Source organism: Schistocerca piceifrons, chromosome 2, assembly GCF_021461385.2.
Source record: "Schistocerca piceifrons isolate TAMUIC-IGC-003096 chromosome 2, iqSchPice1.1, whole genome shotgun sequence".
NCBI lineage: Eukaryota > Metazoa > Arthropoda > Insecta > Orthoptera > Acrididae > Schistocerca > Schistocerca piceifrons.
In genome coordinates, this window is record NC_060139.1 from 970,353,296 (window position 1) to 970,378,736 (window position 25,441).

General features: G+C 40.9%; 1 protein-coding gene across 2 annotated transcripts in view; it reads left to right on the plus strand.

Annotated features, from left to right (window-relative positions):
• LOC124776412 (calpain-5-like) overlaps nt 1-25,441 on the plus strand; it is a 300,262-nt gene that overhangs the window by 228,696 nt on the left and 46,125 nt on the right. For both annotated transcript variants that reach the window (XM_047251400.1, XM_047251399.1), the window contains exon 10: nt 13,483-13,602. In XM_047251400.1, coding sequence (XP_047107356.1) covers nt 13,483-13,602 — 120 coding nt within the window. The remainder of the gene's footprint in view (nt 1-13,482; nt 13,603-25,441) is intronic.

A 25,441-nucleotide genomic window follows, 5' to 3' on the forward strand; every position in this document is an offset into this window, starting at 1 on the left:
GTGTAGTGCTGGAGTGGAAGGATGGAAGGGTATAGGTGTGTGGAGGACAGGGACTAGCAAAGGTTGAGATCAGGGGGGCTAGTGGAATGTGGGATATATTGCAGAGAATGTTCCCCCTTGTGAAGTTCAGAAAGGCTGGTATTGGTGGGAAGGATCCAGATGATACAGGCTTCTTGGCCACTGTTTGGCAGTGGTCATTCATGCAGACAGACAGCTTGTTAGTTGTCATACCCAGGTGAACATAACTTTCATCTACCATATTTTACAGACTATAAGATGCACTTTTTTCTTTGAAAAATTACCTACAAAATTCACATGTATCTTATATTTTAAATTCATATAACAATGTCCAGTATTTGATTTAACATTCCCCTCAGTCTTAAAAATGGCCATTTATTTGATACCTTGGGAAACCTATCTCTATCTGGCAACACTGGATTCAACTGGTAGCAGCAGTGTTCTGATGCTACAAATATGAGTTGCGGGTATTCACTGTCTCCCTCCCACACTGCCACCCAGAACACTGTCTAGCATATGATGTGCCATTGCAGTCTACAGTGCCAGTTAATTTGAATTGAAAGTGATTTGTGTTATAGGTAACAGTACAATATTTTTGTTAGTAGCTAGTTTCATAATGAAAAAAAAGGTATTCATATGATGCAGGCTGTAAATTGAAAGTAATAGCATATGCAGAATAACATGGAAACACAGCATCTGGATAGCATTTTGGCCCTCTACCAAAAGAAAAAAAAACATTCATGATTGGTGGGTAGTAAAGAAGAACTGAAAAAAATGGGAACACTAAATGTGCAAATAGAAGGCTGAATACAAAATGCCCAAAACTAGAAGATGACATATTGAAATGGATTGAGGACACCGTCAAAATGGCATTGGAATTAATACACAATGGTTCTAATACACACTCGTAAGCTAGCACTACAGTGGAACTTAACAGACTTTAAGGGTGGAATTGGTTCGTGCTACAGTTTTATGAAGTATCATGGACTTAGCATGTGAACTAAAACCAAAACATCTTAGAAAATGCCACAAGAGTATGACAAGAAGGTATTATCTTTCCATCGTTTTATTATTCAACATTGAAAGAAAGCCAGTGTGGAACTAAGCCAAACAGCGAATTTTGACAAAACTCCTCTGATGTCTAATGTGCTGAGCAACAGAACTGTTGCCATAAAAGGTGCTAAAATGTAACTATAAAAAAAGTGGACTTTAAAAAATGCACTACAATGTTGTCCTTTCATATTGTGTTTACTAAACTTAATCCAATGATCATTTTCAACCACAAAAAAATGCCAAAATCTTCTTAAATACCACCGGGTGATGGTGTTCATGTACATGACAAGGGTTGGAATGATGAGGCTGGTATGAAATTATGGATTCACAGAGTGTGGGATAGAAGGAAAGGTGCTCTATTGAAGAAGAGTTATCTTCTTGTAGTAGATCAGTTCAGTAGTCATTTGTAAAACTCTGTGAAAGAGAAATTGAGACAGGGAAGAACAGAGATTGTTTTTATTCTGGGAGGACTTGCTTCACAACTGCAGCCTATTTACATCTCGATGTTGTTGTTGTTGTTGTGGTCTTCAGTCCTGAGACTGGTTTGAGGCAGCTCTCCATGCTACTCTATCCTGTGCAAGCTTTTTCATCTCCCAGTACCTACTGCAACTTACATCCTTCTGAATCTGCTTAGTGTATTCATCTCTTGGTCTCCCTCTACGATTTTTACCCTCCACGCTGCCCTCCAATACTAAATTGGTGATCCCTTGATGCCTCAGAACATGTCCTACCAACCGATCCCTTCTTCTGGTCAAGTTGTGCCACAAACTTCTCTTCTCCCCAATCCTATTCAATACTTCCTCATTAGTTATGTGATCTACCCATCTAATCTTCAGCATTCTTCTGTAGCACCACATTTCGAAAGCTTCTATTCTCTTCTTGTCCAAACTATTTATCGTCCATGTTTCACTTCCATACATGCCTACACTCCATACAAATACTTTCAGAAATGACTTCCTGACACTTAAATCAATACTGGATGTTAACAAATTTTTCTTCTTCAGAAACGCTTTCCTTGCCATTGCCAGCCTACATTTTATATCCTCTCTACTTCAACCATCATCAGTTATTTTGCTCCCCAAATAGCAAAACTCCTTTACTACTTTAAGTGCCTCATTTCCTAATCTAATTCCCTCAACATCACCCGACTTAATTAGACTACATTCCATTATCCTTGTTTTGCTTTTGTTGATGTTCATCTTATATCCTCCTTTCAATACACTGTCCATTCCGTTCAACTGCTCTTCCAAGTCCTTTGCTGTCTCTGACAGAATTACAATGTCATCGGCGAACCTCAAAGTTTTTATTTCTTCTCCATGAATTTTAATACCTACTCCTAATTTTTCTTTTGTTTCCTTTACTGCTTGCTCAATATACAGATTGAACAACATCGGGGAGAGGCTACAACCCTGTCTTACTCCCTTCCCAACCACTGCTTCCCTTTCATGTCCCTCGACTCTTATAACTGCCATCTGGTTTCTGTACAAATTGTAAATAGCCTTTCGCTCCCTGTATTTTACCCCTGCCACCTTTAGAATTTGAAAGAGAGTATTCCAGTCAACATTGTCAAAAGCTTTCCCTAAGTCTACAAATGCTAGAAACGTAGGTTTGCCTTTCCTTAATCTTTCTTCTAAGATAAGTCGTAAGGTCAGTATTGCCTCACGTGTTCCAGTGTTTCTACGGAATCCAAACTGATCTTCCCCGAGGTTGGCTTCTACTAGTTTTTCCATTTGTCTGTAAAGAATTCGTGTTAGTATTTTGCAGCTGTGACTTATTAAGCTGATAGTTCGGTAATTTTCACATCTGTCAACACCTGCTTTCTTTGGGATTGGAATTATTATATTCTTCTTGAAGTCTGAGGGTATTTCGCCTGTTTCATACATCTTGCTCACCAGATGGTAGAGTTTTGTCAGGACTGGCTCTCCCACGGCCGTCAGTTGTTCCAATGGAATATTGTCTACTCCGGGGGCCTTGTTTCGACTCAGGTCTTTCAGTGCTCTGTCAAACTCTTCACGCAGTGTCATATCTCCCATTTCATCTTCATCTACATCCTCTTCCATTTCCATAATATTGTCGTCAAGTACATCGCCCTTGTATAGACCCTCTATATACTCCTTCCACCTTTCTGCTTTCCCTTCTTTGCTTAGAACTGGGTTTCCATCTGAGCTCTTGATATTCATACAAGTCGTTCTCTTATCACCAAAGGTCTCTTTAATTTTCCTGTAGGCGGTATCTATCTTACCCCTAGTGAGATAGGCCTCTACATCCTTACATTTGTCCTCTAGCCATCCCTGCTTAGCCATTTTGCACTTCCTGTCGATCTCATTTTTGAGACGTTTGTATTCCTTTTTGCCTGCTTCATTTACTGCATTTTTATATTTTCTCCTTTCATCAATTAAATTCAGTATTTCTTCTGTTACCCAAGGATTTCTACTAGCCCTCGTCTTTTTACCTACTTGATCCTCTGCTGCCTTCACTACTTCATCCCTCAAAGCTGCCCATTCTTCTTCTACTGTATTTCTTTCCCCCATTCCTGTCAATTGCTCCCTTATGCCCTCCCTGAATCTCTGTACAACCTCTGGTTCTTTTAGTTTATCCAGGTCCCATCTCCTTAAATTCCCACCTTTTTGCAGTTTCTTCAGTTTTAATCTACAGGTCATAACCAATAGATTGTGGTCAGAGTCCACATCTGCCCCTGGAAATGTCTTACAATTTAAAACCTGGTTCCTAAATCGCTGTCTTACCATTATATAATCTATCTGAGACCTTTTAGTATCTCCAGGGTTCTTCCATGTATACAACCTTCTTTCATGATTCTTAAACCAAGTGTTAGTTATGATAATGTTGTGCTCTTTGCAAAATTCTACAAGGCGGCTTCCTCTTTCATTTCTGTCCCCCAATCCATATTCACCTACTATGTTTCCTTCTCTCCCTTTTCCTACACTCGAATTCCAGTCACCCATGACTATTAAATTTTCGTCTCCCTTCACAATCTGAATAATTTCTTTTATTTCATCATACATTTCTTCAATTTCTTCGTCATCTGCAGAGCTAGTTGGCATATAAACTTGTACTACTGTAGTAGGTGTGGGCTTCGTATCTATCTTGGCCACAATAATGCGTTCACTATGCTGTTTGTAGTAGCTTACCCGCATTCCTGTTTTCCTATTCATTATTAAACCTACTCCTGCATTACCCCTATTTGATTTTGTGTTTATAACCCTGTAGTCACCTGACCAGAAGTCTTGATCCTCCTGCCACCGAACTTCACTAATTCCCACTATATCTAACTTCAACCTATCCATTTCCCTTTTTAAATTTTCTAACCTACCTGCCCGATTAAGGGATCTGACATTCCATGCTCCGATCCGTAGAACGCCAGTTTCCTTTCTCCTGATAACGACATCCTCTTGAGTAGTCCCCGCCCGGAGATCCGAATGGGGGACTATTTGATCTCCGGAATATTTTACCCAAGAGGACGCCATCATCATGTAATCATACAGTAAAGCTGCATGCCCTCGGGAAAAATTACAGCTGTAGTTTCCCCTTGCTTTCAGCCGTTCGCAGTACCAGCACAGCAAGGCCGTTTTGGTTATTGTTACAAGGCCAGATCAGTCAATCATCCAGACTGTTGTCCCTGCAACTACTGAAAAGGCTGCTGCCCCTCTTCAGGAACCACACGTTTGTCTGGCCTCTCAACAGATACCCCTCCGTTGTGGTTGCACCTATGGTACGGCTATCTGTATCGCTGAGGCACGCAAGCCTCCCCACCAACGGCAAGGTCCATGGTTCATGGGGGGGGGGGGGGGGGGTACATCTCGATATATAAACCATTTAAAGTGTACATGAGAGTGGAATGGAAGAAGTGGATGATGGATGAAACTCAACATGACTTCACGACAAAGGGACCTTTAAAATGATCTACACTCAAAGAAGTGTGTCAGTGGATAAAACAGTCATGTTCTAGAGCGAGAGAAGACATTATTGTTAAATTTTTTTTAAAGAAGTGTGGCATAAGTAATACTCTCAATCACAGTGGAGACTATTTTATATATCAAGAGGAAAACGAAGAGGAAGAAGAAGAAGAAGAAGAAGAAGAAGAAGAATGTTCAAATGACAATTTTCAGTGATTTTAAGGGTCATTTTTTTAGTCTGGCTTTGCAATCAAATAATAAAAATGGTTAAAATGTTATTTTCTGAAAAATTGCTTTAAAATTAAGGTGTGTCTTGTAATTCACAAAATATGATGGGTCTATTGCAGGGGCATGTGTCATGAGGCAAGGGGTTGGAAGCAGGAGTGGAGCATGGATAGACAAGAATATTGCGTAGGTTCTGCAGGTGGCAGAATACCAGTGTGGGAGGGGTTGAGAGAATAGTGATTAGGATAGTCCTCATTTCAGGGCACAATGAGAGGTAGTTGAAAACCTGGTAGAGAATGTGATTCAGGTGGTCTACTTCTGTATGTTACTGAGTCATGAGAGGAGTGCTCGTTTGTGGCCAGACAGTAGGTGTGGCTGGAGAGACAAGGCACAGAAGATCTGTTCTGTAAAAGGTCTTCAGTGAGACTCTTGGTGTACTGGATACGGATGCTCATCACTATACATGTGATGACTGCAGGTGACTAGGCTGTGTAGAAGGGACTTCTTAGTATGGGATGAGTGGCAGCTGTCAAAGTGGAGGTATTGGTGATGATTGGTACATTTGATATGGATGGAGGTACTGATGAAGGTGGCTTGTTTGGTTGAGGAGGACCAGGTCAAGCTATTGGGGGGAGAAGATTTTAAGGTTCTGGAGGAATGTGGATAAGGCGTCCTCACTTTTGGTCCAGATCATGAAGCTGTCATCATGAATCTGAACCAGATGAGATGTTTGGGAGTCTGGGTGGTTAGAAGGGATTTCTCTACATGGCCCACGAACAGGTTGGCATAGGATGGTGCCATGCAGGTACCCATAGCTCCACCATGGATATTTTTGTGGGTGGTACCCTCAAAGGAGAAGTGACCAGGAAGGAAGTTGTAGGTTTGGAGTCAGTCAGGAATCAGGTAAGGTTGTATTCAACAGCAGGAAGGTCATGAGTATAGGGTATGTTAGATGGATGAAGGTGGTATCAATAGTTACAAGCAGGGCATTGCTTGGTAAAGTATCAAGAACTGTGGAGAGCTGATGGAGGAAACAGTTGGTGTCTTTGATGTGGGAGGGTAGGTTACAGTTAATGGGCTGAAGGTGTTGTTTCACAAGAGTGTGAATTCTCTCTGTGGGGGAACACAGTAACTGGCCACAATGTGGGGTATCCTGGATGATTGGGTTTATGAACATTAGGAAGCATACAGAAGACAAGAGTGGGGGAAGTGGTAGGAGTGAGGGGAGAGACAGACTCAGGAGAGAGGTTCTGGTATGGAGGACAGCGTTTGAATGATGTCAGTGGATAAATACGTTACCACTCCTTTTATGCACTTCATTTAGTAGGCTAATTACTTCTTATCACCTATTAATACACATTTTTCTTACCTTACCTGATTTGTTTATATATTAAATTTGCTCATCTCCGTTCTGCATTTCAAAATCGTTTACGACTTCTTCATTCAAATTTGGACAATTCAATTGTTCTTTTTCAAGAGCATTGTTTGCAAATGCACCAAGTGTGTCTTCATTCATAGTATATCATACAAATACTTCCAACTGCTTTAATATGAAGCAGCAGCAATCCCATTGGGAAGGTCACTATTATCTGGTGGAGGAAATACTTTTACCAGATTGTTTTTATAAAGGAATTTCAATAAGGTCAAAGAATTTATGCTTTCTTGACATCCTTTCAGATCTACAACATATTCACTTCATGACCTAAGTACAAAGACTAATTTAAACAAATTAACGGCAACACCCAGTTCTTTTTCTGAGAAAATAATTTGATGTTTTGAAACAACAACATTATAATTAGCTTGCCACTGATAATTGATCACTGAAAATTAATCAATCACTTATCTGAGTCGTGATGCAGTTGCAGACATCTCGTGCCCATACCCTTCTTGACACTGTAAAGTGTCTGCATTTTGCTTATTGTCAGTGAGTGTCAGTACCAAGGGAGCCTCTTAACAGGACATGTTTGGTGTGAATATTTCCTCTAATCATTTGGGATACTCTTGCTAAGTGGTGACACTTATGTAAACCTTATTGTAGTACACTCTAGTGGGTTATTTACTAATTTATTCTTGCAGTGGATAAAATTGCCAATGCTAGAAACAAAAACTATCTAAAACACTATCAATACATTAATACTAAATCTGATTAATAACGCATCAAAGCATAATAGAGATATAAAGAGATTCGATAGCAAAGTTTCAGCCCCTCTGTTCATTCCATTATAATTTAGCAAGTGGAACACGAACGTAGTGCGGAGGCTGGTATGACATCCTTAGGTTGAATGAACAGAGCCTTTGGGAGGCCTGTAAAAGCTGTACTCTGTAGAAGCCATCCTTCCAAACCTCTACTACATAGATCTAACCGGCATTTGAAGGTGCAGCCTTAATATTAGTTATTACCTGTTGTTATCAACAGTGCCAAACACATTGCCTGCTATTATTTAAATCTGTCTGTTTCCATTGACACATTTTCCATTACATGTGTTTCCCTGTCCATCCTCTTTGTGCACCATTGCTGATAATGGTCACCTAGACACAAGTGTGAAAAGCATCCTGATAATTTAATACATTATTGTGAAACATATTTTAATATGCACTGACATGAAAAAAGTCATGGGATACCTCCTAGTATCGTGTCGGACCTCTTTTCACCCAGAATACTGCAGCAACTCAATGTGGCATGGACTCAACAAGTCATTCTTCTTCAAACCAGTTGCGAACAAATGTGGTCTGGTGACATGGCACATTGTCATCCATAAAAATTCCATCGTTGTTTGGGAACATGAAGTCCTTGGAATGGCTCAAAATAGTCTCCAAGTAGCCAAACATAATGGAGGACCTAGTCCATTTTGTGTAAATACAGCCCACAACATTATGAGGCCACCACCAGCTTGTACAGTGCCCTGTTGACAATTGAGTGCATAGCTTCATGGGGTCTGCACCATACTTGTATCCTACCATCAGTTATTGCCAATTGGAATCAGGACTCATCTGACCAGGCCACAGTTTTCCAGTCATCTAGTGTCCAACCAGTAGGGTCACAAGTCCAGGAGAGATGCTGCAGATGATGCCGTGCTGTTAGCAAAGGCACTAACATCGATCAGCTGCTGCCATAGCACATTAACGCCAAATTTCACTGCACTCTTCTAATGGACACATTCATCGTATGTCCCACATTGATTTCTATGGTTATTTCACACAGTGTTATCTGTCTGTTAACACTGACAACTCTACACAAATGCCACTGCTCTCTGTCATTAAGTGAGGGCCGTCAACCACTGCATTACCTGTGGTGAGAGGTGTAATGCCTGAAATTTGATACTCTCAACGCACTCTTGACACTGTAGATCTCAGAATATTGAATTCCCTAATGATTTCCAAAATGGAATGTCCCATGCCTTAAGCTCCAACTACCATTCTGCATTCAGTCTGTTAATCCCCATCATGGAGCCATAATCATGCCAGAAACCTTTTCACATAAATCACCTGAGTACAGTTAGCTGCCCCTTTAAACGATACACCCACTATCTGTATACATACATATCATTATCCCATGACTTTTGTCTTCTCACTGTATGTTTTGTGGTAGTTCCACCTCAGATCTTTAGTTACGGGCCATGCCTGGTTGATACTATACACGTCGGGGATTCACTGATTTTTGCAAAGTTGGCCCCACATACAACTGACTTTGAATTTTCTTCTTCTTCTTCTTCTTCTTCTTCTTCTTTCTGTACGAGAAAATGCACACGCATGCACGCGCGCGTGCACACACACACACACACACACACACACACACACACACACACACACACACACACACACACACACGCAAACGCAAACGCACACACTGTTATCTCTTGGCAATGTACACCATATGGACCAAGTTTCTGTATTTTCTGAAATTGGTGATCAAAATGAAGGGTGTTGGGGGAGGAATAGGTCAGTAGGGGATTATGAAAGACAATGCTTCTGTGGAACAGGTAGGTGCATGCTGTGTAGGTAGGAAGGGTAGCAAGTATCAACTCAGGGAAGTTGGCGGTGGGGTAAAATTCTGTTCAGGGAAAAGTGAGGAAAAAAGTACAGAGAGAAGTTAAATAAACTGGAGTAGAAAAAAGAGATAATGGAAGGCTACATTGTGTGATCTAGTACAGAGTAATAAAGTAGCAGAGAGAATGTGGATTTAGTATGGAGGCAAGACAGTAGAATGAGGTGGAAAGAGAAAGGGAGTTGAGGCAGGTGAAAGTATGCAGCTATCTGTCAGCAGATACTGAAGGCCATTCCGTTGATTGACTCTTGCCTCTTTGGAGGAAGGTGCTCACAAGGTGTACATAGTTTTCTAATGCATAATTGCTGTGAAAAATGAATATATTGCCTAACTGTTGATCATACGTCTGGATAATAGACTGGAGGATCCTTCACTAGCACTGCACAGTCCTGAAATTTCTCTTCATGAGAATCATTTAAAATTCATACATGACACTAGCGCATAAAATGAAATCGCAACCTCCATGCTGAACCCACGAAGCAGTGTGCCTGAACTGTGTCCTGATGCCTGGAAACCACCAGACTCTTCTACATCAGTAGTGGGGCATCCAACAAATCCTGTGTTTATTGCTGAAGAAAACCTGTTGCCATTAACCCATGTTCCATTCTAGGTGTTCCCTTGCCCATCCTTGTTGTCCACCACAGTATAGAGGTTTTTTGGCGTTATTCATAATGGACATGTAGAGGCTGAATTTATTGTGTGGAGAGAGTTGTATTCTATCCAGTTAGGTACAATTCTTAATTTTGTCTCCAAAAAGGCAGTGCACAGTTCTGTTGTGTTCTCCTCAAAGTACCTCTAATTCAGATGTCTGAATATTTTGACTAAATTGGGTTGTAGATGGTAGGAGGATTGCACTATCAGTTTTCACTGGAACAGTTGATCATTGTGTTTTCGGCCTTTGTTAAGGACTGGGCTAACAAGAGACACCTTTGACCTCAAATGCTTGGAACCACATAGGACCATGCTTAGAATAACACACAATCTTTTTTATAAAAAAAATAATAAAATAAAATTAAAAAAATAAAAAAAACTGCAAAGTTTATGACAAGTGACATTTTCACAGAGAGAAACAAAATAACAAGTTATCAGTACCATAGGAAGGAAATTATACATATTTCCATTATGTCAGTGTATCATTACATTTTTAACCAACAGTGCCAAAAACACTCTGCTTAAAGTAATTATAATAGCACAAAACGCGCACATCCTACACACATGATAGTGCTTATGGTAGTCTTAATAGTGCAGATGCGCTATTTTATGGAAGTGGTTAAAACAGTGTGTAAGAGAACAATGTGCACACCTCACTAAAGCCATGTTTTTACATTCAAAATCAGTGTCACATTCAAGCAGTCCAGTATCAAAAGCCACACTAATTACATTTTCAAATGATGAAAGGGATATGTCATTGTAACAACTTGCCTATGGCCAAGCATATTGCAACATAGGGGTATACTTTGGTGCAGAAAACTGATTGTAAATCACATAGTGAAGTTCGTTGATAAAATAAAGATCATGTTTCTTCAATTTTGGTTTAGCACATTGTAGTATTACAAAATCAGCAATCTTTGTGATATAGATTTTATGTTGCCATAAGAAGGAAACATCAGAGGGTGGCAGTGTTTTGTTGTTTTTGGTAGCAGTATCTTCAGCACAACATCTTTGTTTGGCAAACTTCCATCTAGAAGGGTTCAATGTGTGTGATCTGACCCGGAATGACACAGCAATGTGCTCTTTTCACTTGTTACATGTTCACCAGCAACTGATGTAAGGAAATATTTCATATGTTTTTTAGTCATTTCTCCATTTTTGTTTGCCTCCAAAGGAATGTTTCATAGGCAGTTTGTTTCAAGTTTCTTTGAAATATTTGGGTTGAAAGTGCCTTGTGCCTCTTGAAAACAGATGTATAACTTCTTTGCTAGTGTGCCTGTCATTGATAAAGCCACATCAGTTGTGTAGCTGTGGGTAGAGCTGTGGACAGACTGCAACACACTAGCTGTAGTTTTTTCTCCTCTGTGAGACAGTGCTGATATGAAGACATTTTATATTGGAATTGACTCTGGTCACTGTTGCAAACATTTTCTTTCTCCACACTCTACTCTGTCATAAACATGTTCACTTCCCCCTAAATCTGTTGTGCCTTCTGATGTATACTGTTGTTTTATGTGTCCTTTCATGTGACAAATGTAGTAATATGCCTGGATGAAATGCCATATTCAGCCTTAAGATTGTTGATAAAAGAAATCGAAGCATCAAAATTGTTCAAGCCAACCATTTTAGACAATACTAGAGCCAGAATTTGCTGAGATGCCAGTAGTGAACTGGAAATCCATATACCTTGCTCTATAAAATTTTTATATTACATTTCTTTTATAACTTATAATTGTGGCAGTCTGTTTCCTTTGTATTGAGCTCCTGCATGCCTTTTGCTACACATGTAATTTAGAACTAATCTGCAATTTGATTTACTTTTAATGCATTTATAGCACCTAATTACCTTTCTATAGGAATAAAGCCACAATTGTAATAGTCTTCATCAGTGTTCTCTAGCACATTGTCATCAATATCTTCTAAGACAATGGGCCTCAGCTGTTTGGATGGAGATAGTTTATACTCACTTTGACTGAACTGTTCCTATTGCTCTGGAGATGAATGTCATTTACTGCTTGAACAGCCACCTTTTGTTTCAGGTTCTTCCTGTCAGTATACCTATCCAGTGTAACTTCATGTATTTCTGCATCATCCCCATTATATTTATGGATTATTATGTTACATACAATGTCTGCAAACTCTCTATTCCTGACTCCAATTTCATTGACACATTCAGTTCTGAGTGTTTGAGGTAAAAGATTTCCCTTGTAAGTAAAATGTTGCTGTGTAATTTTCTTTGATGGATTATTACAAGTTACTGTATTTACTGTAACATATGGTGCAAACATTAACTGTGTTTTGTGCCACACTCAATCATTTTGTTTTGGGGGCTTGTTAGAGCTACTGGTGATTTGTGGACACTGTTTTTAAAAACTGTGCTTCAACAATACTGTAATTGATCTGCTAAATTCTGCCATTGGAATGTGTTTGTGATATATGTGCTTTTTATATTATGAAGTTAAGAAATTGGCCCTTGTCCCAGTAATGGGACATCAAAGTTAATAAATATGTTAAAAAGGAGAAACCAAAAATGTGATTTTGTGTCCATTATTAAATAAACACCACCCAGTTTCCTTTAAGATTTTCGCTTGCACACATACAGTGGGATGTGCTACCAAAGAGGCAACAAAGAAGAGATGACAGAAATCGGCTTGGCTTTCTTAGCTTTCTCACTATTGGAACAAAGGTTTTTATTGTAGAACTCAATTTTCAGCTCTTTCTCAAGATAGCTCCAATGTTGCACATTGTGCAGCTAAGTAAGTACTTTGGGCCTGTATCTGAGCACCCACTCTACACAAAACCATTATCACTCATGTCATTCTGCCACTGACATTGATCTGCCTAACCATTTATAAGACTATAAAATTTGCTGTGAAGCAGTGTGAGACCACAGTCAGGTACTGTCTTTTTAAAGCAGACTGGCCAAAGCCAATATCTGGATTTCTATCCTCACTCAACATATATTTTTAATCCAGTGTGGAAGGCGAGTGTCATGCCAGGCTCTGCTGTTGCTACTTACTTTAAAATAAATTTCATATACCTGCATGCAGTACTTCTGTATTCTGGTCGCTTTATGTCTACACATCTTGGCATGCTAGCTGTTAATAAATGTACATGTGGATTTTGGTTTTTATTACTCCACTTTCTGCAAAATTCAAAATTGTTTCTTTTCAATCAGACATGTTTTAGCACATAGTTACCATCTTGTGAGACTACTATTTATGTATGAAAAATATGTGTTACTATTTTGGATGATTTTGAACATTATCCTTATTTTTATTTTCAAAAATAGATGCACACGTACCCACCTGAGCTTCAAAGTAACCATTCAAAATCATACAGAATTGTCTATTTCAGAAATATTAGATATTCAGAGAGGATGGAAAGTATGGCCCAAAACTTATCAAGATAATTTAAAAAAAAAATTATTTGTTTTCCAAGTGAATCATTTCTAAAAATGAAATCTTAATTATCAATAATAAATATAAGAAGTGCAACCTACATTGAGATGGTGATACATGTGGAAAATATTTTATCAGAGAGTGAAATGTTTTTATTTTTATTGCATTTTTTCAGTATTTATTTGATGTACGGGATGAAGATGAAATAGTTCTGCAGATGCTTCAATGGGATACAGCTTCTGTGCATCAAGTAGCAGGACTTCAGAAACTTTTGATTGGCTTCAACATTATCAAGGTACTCGTATAAGCTTTAGTGTGTTGTGAGCTGATTTTGTAGTGGAGAGATAGCCATAAGCAGTGTAGCAGCTTTACATAGATTTTACCTAGTGACTACTTAGGATAGTAGTATAATTCTTGTTGCATAGTTGAATACAAGTAAAGATGGATAGAGACTATGTCTGCTGTGTATGTTTAGGAATTGGCCACTGTTCAGAAACAGTTGGAAGCTGCATTGCCCACAGTCAGCAGACACCAGTCTGCTGCCTTGGATTACAGTGACAATGAAACATCTGTGGCAAAAGCTATGACACTCTTGCTTCCTCGAGCACCATCTGGAATCCCCAGTGTTGTAGTCCCTTCCGATATGCCTGACCTGGACAATTCACACTTGCCTGATGGCATACTGCTACAGTGGCAGTGTCGCGAATCTGTGGGTGGAAGACAAAAGTGTGTACTACCCACATGGCTGTTACCTTACACCTTAAAAACGAATTTGAGTTCGTACACATTCCTGATACAAGTGAACCAGCATGGGATGCCTCGTCTTTTGGGATTGGGATCACTCTTTCCTGAAGGGTCCAGATATCTGCAGAGGATGGACACACTGATCACTGGGAGCTCAAATATTGGGTGGCTGATGGAACCCTTTAGAGAAATGGATGACAGGCTGACAACATAGACCATTGTCCAGGTGGTACATTTGCTTTAAGGTGGATAGAGTCTGCCAGTGCTTACTGAGTACACTGAGTGTGACCAGCTGCAAATCATAGCTCATATCAAAACAAATTATGCTCACCACCTGGATTCGGAGACCATCTTCGGTTCCTACAGGTGGTTAGTTGAAATGGTGAAGGTAACTCCTGCACACAAACAGGGGAGAAGCTGAGCTAAAGTTTTGTATTATCTTTCCCAAAACTGATCAGTCCTCTGATTTAAAGTCAGGTACAGAGCATGAAACTCATACTAGGATGATTCCTTGATTACCTTGAATGTGGACTTCTTGACCTCTGCTATCAGGTTGAAAACTGTGGAACACCATTCTAAGAGATGTTTGCTACTCTCAAGAAGTAGCTACTAGGGTGGCAGAGTACTTGTGGCATGCGCTTGTGTTTTAGCAGTTCCTTAAAAAAAATTTACCAATGTGCTATAATATTATAATAATAATCAGAAAATAAATCCACAAAAAATATATTAAAATAAAAGGTACCACTCACTCAGTGATGAAAAATGAAGTCCATATGTTACAGTTTTCTGCTGCAGAATTTATCCATAACTTTGGAGTTGAAACCCTCACAGATGGTTACCATATTCTTGTTAGTTTTCCTGCCTAACGGCACCCTCAGAATTCATGACCTATTTGTCATTGCTGATCCCAGAATCTGTTACAAATGCAAAGAATGAAAAAAAATATTAGCTTGCAACAGGATGTGAACCTATTTACTTTAATTCTGTAACTTGAAATCTCTAATCACAGGGTCTTGCTGATCGTACACAGTGTTTAACATCAATATTATTTATGTTAGGATCCCTTTAATGCTTTTACTGCTCATATATCATTTTTATTTAATTATAAGAAATCATACCAAGGTTGACATGTTTGTGATAAATCTTCAATGTGCTAAAAACGATAGTATAAACCTGTTCACAAGTGAAACATAGCACTTTTTAATTGGCCTTCCAGTTCTAACTTTTCATAGGTCACTTGGTTTGAGCTCTGACAGCATGGTGGGGATATTGCTAGACCCTGTGTTACTTCTGTTCAGTGCTGCGAGGAATGTAGCACAGTTACTGCTGCCACGGATGATGTCACATCAAAGCATGTTTTCTGAGTGAATAATACCACAGTTCAAATAATTTCAGCACTCAGCACCATGGTTTCTAGTTGACACATAGAGCTCTACAAAGCACATTTTTGTCCATATTGTTTGCATATCACCATGCATTCAAAGAGAGATAGCATCTTTTTGTGTGATTTCTGGCTCTCATTCAAAGAGAAATTTTATTATAGATAAAGTTGCCTGAGACTGCAGTCATGTGTGTGAGTTGCATTTGCACAAGTGTGTGTGTGTGTGTGTGTGTGTGTGTGTGTGTGTGTGTGTGTGTGTGTGTGTGTGTGGCTTTATTTGTGACTGTCTTTTTGCTCTGCCTGTCTGCGACTCAGCATCTCTGCTATGTGGTGAGTGGCAGCTGTCCTTCTCATAATATTATAATAATTTTATTATGGTATTTACAGTGTGCTGTAGCACATTTTTATGCCAGTATCACTGGCCACCACTACAGTGTGGATTTTTTTAGGATAGAGGAAACCCTTAATAGACTCAATAAATCATGTACAGATTTTGAAGAGGATAGAATATCAATTGCTATTAATTACAGAAGGCAGCACTTGCAAACCAGAGAAAGAAAATATTAATTCTGTATTAGTTATCTGAAGGAACACCCATCTAAAGATGCCAGAATTAGTCTTGCTTATAAATGGCAATATGCGCACACAGTACAAAGAGCAGAAAGCTGGCTGAAACTAGGTATGAGTAGCAACAGAATTTTAATTTTCTGTTGGAATGTATATCACATAGATAGGCTGGACATGGTCGTGAAGCTGTGCGTATAGCCATAAATAACATGATAATATCTCATAAGATTAGTAAAAATAGCCTACTGAATGTGAAATAATTTGGAGATAAGTGATCAGGGTTGATCAAAAATGGTAACTGATGTTTCTGTAGAGCCCCTGCCTCAGGAACCATAGTGGTGGAAGATTTCCGGGAAAACTGGGCGAAGATCACTTGGAAATTTCATGACCATGTTGTAGTATTAGAGGATTCAACATACTGGCTATAGATTGGGAGACTCATGCGATTAGGATGGATGGTGGGGACAGAGAGTCACGTTATATTGTTCCAAATACCTAACCCAAAAATTACCTTGAGCAGTTACTCAGAGAAATGACTGTTGATGGTATCATCTTAGATCTGCTGGTTACAATCAAGTCTGAAATGTTGATGGTGTTAGGACAGCAACCAGCCACAAATTTACTTTCAATTCCTTTATTCAAAGGCTACCGTTGCCAGTTTCGAATCATTGTGATTCATCCTCAGATGGTTTACATGCTTTCTTTATGACATGTGGTGTGTTTTTTACAGATTAATTGTCCTAAAATATAAATAATACATAATTATAAACACGCCACACTCAGATGGTTGGGTTACAGATTTTCGTTGCATGTGACTTACGTGAAACATCGGTTTCGAGTGTTTGTTTTCATAAAATTCGTCCAGCAGATGTAAATGCATTCCCACTGCATTCTTATTGTTGCACACGTTAATTGTTCTCACTGATCGTGTGTTCTTTAAAAAAAAGGAAGTATAAGTGTTCATACAAGAATCTTTTTCAAATCAAGAGAGATAGCTTTTTTTAGGGTGTGGAGAGATGCTGATACCTTCTTGCACATTGCAGTTACATGCTAAGTCGAATTTAGATTATCATCTATTATTACTCCTAGACTCTTTGCTGAAGGAGAGAAGTTGATATTTTGTTCCATTTAGGATTAAAGAAGGTAGGGATTCCTGATAGTTTGACCTAATGAGCCTACGATGACCAATCAGTACTACTTGGATTTTCAATGGGTTGAGCTTTAACCCTATATCCTGTGCTCATTTTGATTGTGTGCAATGGTTGGTGTTGAGGTTCTTGAGATCTGTCTTCAGGCATATTGGTTTTGCACTTAGATATAACTGGATATCATCAGCGTGTGATATTTGCAGTAGAACAAAACTGTTGACACATCACTTATGTACAATGAAAAGAGTATAGGACCTAATGTTGAACCCTGGGGGATGCCTGATACTACCTGCATCCAGTGTGACTCTATGGTGCTGGACATCAAACATTGCTGACAAGATGTCAGGTATGAGTGAAACCACTTGTTGAGAAATTTAGGTTGCTTAGTTCAGCAAGTAAAATGTCGAAGATGATGGTGTCAGAGGCTTTGCTAAAGTCTAAGAAGTGTATGATATATCTTCTTGTGCATGCATGGCAAGCTTCAGGTCATATGTTGCCTTCATTAAGGCAGATGCTGTGCTGTATGGTTTGTGGAAACCTGATTGTATTTGACTAGTAGGTTGTCTGTAATTGGGTAGTTTGTTTGCTGGTGATTGACCACACATTCTATGGCCTTGGTCAATGCAAGAAGAATGAAAATAGATTGGTAATCAGAGGGTGCTATGGCCATGGCCTAATTAGTTGCTTGCTTAACTAGTCCCTGTTTCCAGGACTCAGGGAAAACACTTGTCATCAAGGGGTGGTTGAATATATTTGTTGTAGGGGGCAGTAGTGTCAGTAGTAAGCTTCATTATTTGGATTGTGATGCCATCATGTCCAGTAGTTACTGATCTGATACTCGTCCATCCTTACACAACCCCAGCTCCCAATCCCTCACCTCATGGCTCATAACTTTGTAAGAGACCTAGATGCAAGACCTGTCCCGTACATCCTCCCAGTACCACCCACTCCAGTCTGGTCACTAACACCACCTATCCCATCAAAGGCAGGGCTACCTGTGAAACCAGTCATGGGGTCTACGAGCTAAGCTGCAACCACTGTGCTGCATTTTATGTAGGGATGACAACCAACAAGCTGTCTGTCAGCATGAATGGTCACCAACAAACTGTGGCCAAGAAGTAAGTGGACCACCCTGTTGCTGAACATGCTGACAAACGTGATATCCTTCATTTCAATGACCGCTTCACAGCCTGTGCTATATGGATCCTTCCCATCATCACCAGCTTTTCTGAATTGGGCAGGCGGGAACTTTCCCCGCAATACATCCTATGTTCCCGTAACCCTCCTGGCCTCAACCTTTGTTAGTCACTGTCCTCACCCATCCATCCCCTTCCCTCCTCCCATTCCAGCACTACACAGTCATCATTCCACCACAACACCCAGTCTTTTTTAATTGTTTTTCTCTCTATGTCTCTCCTCTTCCACTACTCCACCCCTCCCCCTTTCCCCATTCCACACCTCTCCCCTACCCGCTGCCCAACCTGCAGCACTTCACTGCCCCCTGTCCCTATCATACTTTCCCTGTCCCTCCCCACCCAAGCCTCCTCCTTTCCCCCACCTAGTCACCACTCCCATCACGCACTGGTGATGCTGCTCACGGTGTGGTTTCAGTTACCTGGGACTGCAGTTGTTTATGTGAGTTGCATTTGCATGAGAGTGTGTGTGTGTGTGTGTGTGTGTGTGTGTGTGTGTGTGTGTGTGTGTGTGTCTATTGTTGACAAAGACCATTGGCCTAAAGCTTTAAGTGTGAAAATCCTTTTGTTGTGTCTATCTGCGACTCAGAATTTCTGCTATATGGTGCGTAGCAACTTTCCCTCTCATAATATTGTTACATTCCATCATGGATTTTCCATTGTTTAAGATGTACTATGTTTCAAATGTTCATGCAGCCAAATGCAGAGTATCCCTTTCATTGGCTGTCAGGTGCAAATTAATTTTGTTTTCAATATAATGAAAATATTGTCTCCTATGATAGTCAAAGACTCTGGATTTGGAAGACATAATGAGGATCACACACAATCAAATTGGTGGAAATATGGACAAGGTAGCCAGAAAAGTACACCACAAAACACACAAATTAATTTTTTTCTATATGTAAGTTTACTTGGTATTTTTAGAAAACAAAGATCCTGAAGCTGTTAATTGTTTTTTCATAGTCATTCACATTTGAAAGCTGCAGCAAAAGAAGAGGCTCCACTTGTAACCAATTTGGCTCTATCTCTGTGGGAACTAAGGGCATGTCACTATTTTCCACTGAACTCCATCCAGTACTGACTGTTGTGGCACTACCAGAATTAAATTCAGCCCTGCTTCTTATACCTATTTCCATTATTTTTTTCTGCTTTTATTTAACTTAAAATTTGTTCACCTGTGATGAAGTGTAGTTTTGCAATTTTTTTAATATGTCTGAAACAATGCTGTAATTTATGTGACTTTTTATATTTCTTTTTTCCTTGAATTATTTTTTTTCCTTTCATTAACCGCTCACCTGAAATATCTAATCCAAATCTTGACGTCCGAATCCTAGCTTTGTCAGTTGTATAATTGTTACCTAAGTTCGAAACCCCACCACAAAAACTTTTTAACATTACAGATGTACCTGGGTTGAAGTGCATGAGGAAAATGCCAAGAACGGGCCACACTGCCTGTGTGTGTACTCCACCACCCCTCACAGATTTTTCTTGTCAGTCATGCCCTAAGTTTCAGTGCTCATGAGCATACCAACTCCTATGCAAAGAACAGCTTGGTTTCAGGACTGGAAAGGGAACAGAAGCAACCACAGAAAAATTTACAAGAGTAGTTCTAGAAGCCCTAGTTAAAGGAGAACAAGTAACAGGCATTTTCCTAGATCTCAGCAAAGCATTTGATACAGTTGACCATGAAATACTGCTAGGTAAACTTGAAGCACTACGAATCAGGGGGGTTGTAAATAAATAGTTTAGATCTTACCTTGCAGACAGTGCAGAGGATGGAGATATCTCAAATTTCAAGTAACCCAAATTAGTGAAACAACTTCCAGATGAAGAATATTTGAACATTGGAGTACCTCAAGGGAGTGTGTTAGGCCCAGTACTATTTCTTATTTATATTAATGACTTCCCACAGTGGGCAACGCAAGGAGAAACAGTGTTGTTTGCTGATGACAGCAATATAATAATTACAGACAGGACACCAGAAATGTCAAATGTAAAAGCTGAAAAGGCGCTTATGGAAGTTCACAACTGGTCAAATAACAACAAAGTAACCCTTAATGTGAAGAAGACTAATAACATAAACTTCTATACAAAGAAAAAAACGAATATGACAAAACTTAAAGTTCAAAATGAAACTGTAGAGTGTGTAGCCAGCACAAAATTTTTGGGTATATATGTTGATCAACAATTAAAATGGGATGAACATATCAGGTTGCTTGGGAAAAAAATTAGCACAGCATGCTGTGCCTTATGAATATTAGTCACTGTGTGCAATAGTTCATGCCAGGGAATGACTTACTTTGCACACATACATTCTATAATAAGTTATGGCGTAACATTCTGGGGTGCAAATGCCCAAAATGTGAAATATATGTGGAGATTGCAAAAACAAGCTGTCAGAATAATGAGCAAGAGTCACAAAAGAGCACACTGCAGTGAGCTATTTAAAAAATGGGGTATTCTGACAATCCCAAGTGAATATATCTTGCAAACTACAGTTTTTATTCACAAAAATATTGAACAATACTTAGCAAACAGCTGCATACATGATCACCAAACCAGAGACAGTAATTGCTTGTACGTAGACAGAATGAATAAAACTAAAACCCAAATCACTGTGTTTTACCAAGGTGTCAAGATACACAATAAATTGCCGAAAGAAATCAAAAGCATAAAGGAACTCTGTAAATTTAAAGCATTCCTAAAAAATGTTTATTAAAAAATAATTTTTACTTGATTAGAGAATTCATGCAGCATAAAATTGGCATAAATAAATAATCAGCTTAATCAATTATAAAGTGGACATTCTAGATTGTAATTTACCCATACCAGTATTAGAGGAGTCGTGTGATATATTTCTTTTGATTGAAGCAGGTTCTTCTGCTTTATGTAATTCAATGATAAATTGTGTGTGTAAAATAAATATATATATATATATATATATATATATATAAAAAAAGAAAGATGATGAAACTTACCAAACAAAAGCACTGGCAGGTCGATAGACACACAAACATACACACAAAATTCTAGCTTTCGCAACCAATGGTTGCCTCGTCAGGAAAGAGGGAAGGAGAAGGAAAGACAAAAGGATATGGGTTTTAAGGGAGAGGGTAAGGAGTCATTCCAATCCCGGGAGCGGAAAGACTTACCTTAGGGGGAAAAAAGGACAGGTATACACTCGCACACACACACATATCCATCCACACATACACAGACACAAGCAGACATTTGTAAAGGCAAAGAGTTTGGGCAGAGATGTCAGTCGGGGCGGATGTACAGAGGCAAAGATGAAGTTGAAAGACAGGTGAGGTATGAGCGGCGGCAAATTGAAATTAGAAATTAGCGGAGATTGAGGCCTGGCGGATAGCGAGAAGAAAGGATATGCTGAAGGGCAAGTTCCCATCTCCGGAGTTCTGACAGGTTGGTGTTAGTGGGAAGTATCCAGGTAACCCGGACAGTGTAACACTGTGCCAAGATGTGCTGGCCGTGCACCAAGGCATGTTTAGCCACAGGGTGATCCTCATTACCAACAAACACTGTCTGCCTGTGTCCATTCATGCGAATGGACAGTTTGTTGCTGGTCATTCCCACATAGAACGCTTCACAGTGTAGGCAGGTCAGTTGGTAAATCACGTGGGTGCTTTCACACGTGGCTCTGCCTTTGATCGTGTACACCTTCCGGGTTACAGGACTGGAATAGGTGGTGGTGGGAGGGTGCATGGGACAGGTTTTACACCGGGGGCGGTTACAGGGGTAGGAGCCAGAGGGTAGGGAAGGTGGTTTGGGGATTTCATAGGGATGAACTAAGAGGTTGCGAAGGTTAGGTGGACGGCGGAAAGACACTCTTGGTGGAGTGGGGAGGATTTCATGAAGGATGGATCTCATTCCAGGGCAGGATTTGAGGAAGTCGTATCCCTGCTGGAGAGCCACATTCAGAATCTGATCCAGTCCCGGAAAGTATCCTGTCACAAGTGGGGCACTTTTGGGGTTCTTCTGTGGAAGGTTCCGGGTTTGAGGAGATGAGGATGTGGCTCTGGTTATTTGCTCCTGTACCAGGTCGGGAGGGTAGTTACGGGATGCAAAAGCTGTTTTCAGGTTGTTGGTGTAATGGTTCAAGGATTCCGGACTGGAGCAGATTCGTTTGCCACGAAGACCTAGGCTGTAGGGAAGGGACCGTTTGATGTGGAATGGGTGGCAGCTGTCATAATGGAGGTACTGTTGCTTGTTGGTGGGTTTAATGTGGACGGACGTGTGAAGCTGGCCATTGGACAGGTGGAGGTCAACGTCAAGGAAAGTGGCATGGGATTTGGAGTAGGACCAGGTGAATCTGATGGAACCAAAGGAGTTAAGGTTGGAGAGGAAATTCTGGAGTTCTTCTTCACTGTGAGTCCAGATCACGAAAATGTCATCAATAAATCTGTACCAAACTTCGGGTTGGCAGGCCTGGGTAACCAGGAAGGCTTCCTCTAAGCGACCCATGAATAGGTTGGCATACGAGGGGGCCATCCTGGTACCCATGGCTGTTCCCTTTAATTGTTGGTATGTCTGGCCTTCAAAAGTGAAGAAGTTGTGGGTCAGGATGAAGCTGGCTAAGGTAATGAGGAAAGAGGTTTTAGGTAGGGCGGCAGGTGATCGGCGTGAAAGGAAGTGCTCCATCGCAGCGAGGCCCTGGACATGCGGAATATTTGTGTATAAGGAAGTGGCATCAATGGTTACAAGGATGGTTTCCGCGGGTAACAGACTGGGTAGGGATTCCAGGCGTTTGAGAAAGTGGTTGGTGTCTTTGATGAAGGATGGGAGACTGCATGTAATGGGTTGAAGGTGTTGATCTACGTAGGCAGAGATGCGTTCGGTGGGGGCTTGGTAACCAGCTACAATGGGACGGCCGGGATGATTGGGTTTGTGAATTTTGGGAAGAAGGTAGAAGGTAGGGGTGCGGGGTGTTGGTGGGGTCAGGAGGTTGATGGAGTCGGGTGAAAGGTTTTGTAGGGGGCCTAAGGTTCTGAGGATTCCTTGAAGCTCCGCCTGGACATCAGGAATGGGATTGCCTTGGCAAACTTTGTAAGTAGTGTTGTCTGAAAGCTGACGCAGTCCCTCAGCCACATACTCCCGACGATCAAGTACCACAGTTGTGGAACCCTTGTCCGCCGGAAGAATGACGATGGATCGGTCAGCCTTCAGATCACGGATAGCCTGGGCTTCAGCAGTGGTGATGTTGGGAGTAGGATTAAGGTTTTTTAAGAAGGATTGAGAGGCAAGGCTGGAAGTCAGAAATTCCTGGAAGGTTAGGAGAGGGTGATTTTGAGGAAGAGGAGGTGGGTCCCGCTGTGACGGAGGACGGAACTGTTCCAGGCATGGTTCAATTTGGATAGTGTCTTGGGGAGTTGGATCATTAGGAGTAGGATTAGGATCATTTTTCTTCGTGGCAAAGTGATATTTCCAGCAGAGAGTACGGGTGTAGGACAGTAAATCTTTGACGAGGGCTGTTTGGTTAAATCTGGGAGTGGGGCTGAAGGTGAGGCCTTTGGATAGGACAGAGGTTTCGGATTGGGAGAGAGGTTTGGAGGAAAGGTTAACTACTGAATTGGGGTGTTGTGGTTCCAGATTGCGTTGATTGGAATTTTGAGGTTTTGGAGGGAGTGGAGCTGGAAGTGGGAGATTGAGCAGATGGGAGAGACTGGGTTTGTGTGCAATGAGAGGAGGTTGAGGTTTGCTGGAAAGGTTGTGAAGGGTGAGTGAGTTGCCTTTCCGGAGGTGGGAAACCAGGAGATTGGATAGTTTTTTAAGGTGGAGGGTGGCATGCTGTTCTAATTTGCGGTTGGCCTGTAGGAGGATGCTCTGAACAACAGGTGTGGATGTGGGAGAGGAAAGATTGAGGATTTTTATAAAGGATAGGAGTTGATGGGCGTGTTGATTGGCTGAGTGGATGTGTAGGTGAAGGATTAGTTGGGTGAGGGCAATGGATTGTTTGGTTTGGAACTGGTATAGGGACTGATGGAAAGAAGGGATTTAACCAAACAGCCCTCGTCAAAGATTTACTGTCCTACACCCGTACTCTCTGCTGGAAATATCACTTTGCCACGAAGAAAAATGATCCTAATCCTACTCCTAATGATCCAACTCCCCAAGACACTATCCAAATTGAACCATGCCTGGAACAGTTCCGTCCTCCGTCACAGCGGGACCCACCTCCTCTTCCTCAAAATCACCCTCTCCTAACCTTCCAGGAATTTCTGACTTCCAGCCTTGCCTCTCAATCCTTCTTAAAAAACCTTAATCCTACTCCCAACATCACCACTGCTGAAGCCCAGGCTATCCGTGATCTGAAGGCTGACCGATCCATCGTCATTCTTCCGGCGGACAAGGGTTCCACAACTGTGGTACTTGATCGTCGGGAGTATGTGGCTGAGGGACTGCGTCAGCTTTCAGACAACACTACTTACAAAGTTTGCCAAGGCAATCCCATTCCTGATGTCCAGGCGGAGCTTCAAGGAATCCTCAGAACCTTAGGCCCCCTACAAAACCTTTCACCCGACTCCATCAACCTCCTGACCCCACCAACATCCCGCACCCCTACCTTCTACCTTCTTCCCAAAATTCACAAACCCAATCATCCCGGCCGTCCCATTGTAGCTGGTTACCAAGCCCCCACCGAACGCATCTCTGCCTACGTAGATCAACACCTTCAACCCATTACATGCAGTCTCCCATCCTTCATCAAAGACACCAACCACTTTCTCAAACGCCTGGAATCCCTACCCAGTCTGTTACCCGCGGAAACCATCCTTGTAACCATTGATGCCACTTCCTTATACACAAATATTCCGCATGTCCAGGGCCTCGCTGCGATGGAGCACTTCCTTTCACGCCGATCACCTGCCGCCCTACCTAAAACCTCTTTCCTCATTACCTTAGCCAGCTTCATCCTGACCCACAACTTCTTCACTTTTGAAGGCCAGACATACCAACAATTAAAGGGAACAGCCATGGGTACCAGGATGGCCCCCTCGTATGCCAACCTATTCATGGGTCGCTTAGAGGAAGCCTTCCTGGTTACCCAGGCCTGCCAACCCGAAGTTTGGTACAGATTTATTGATG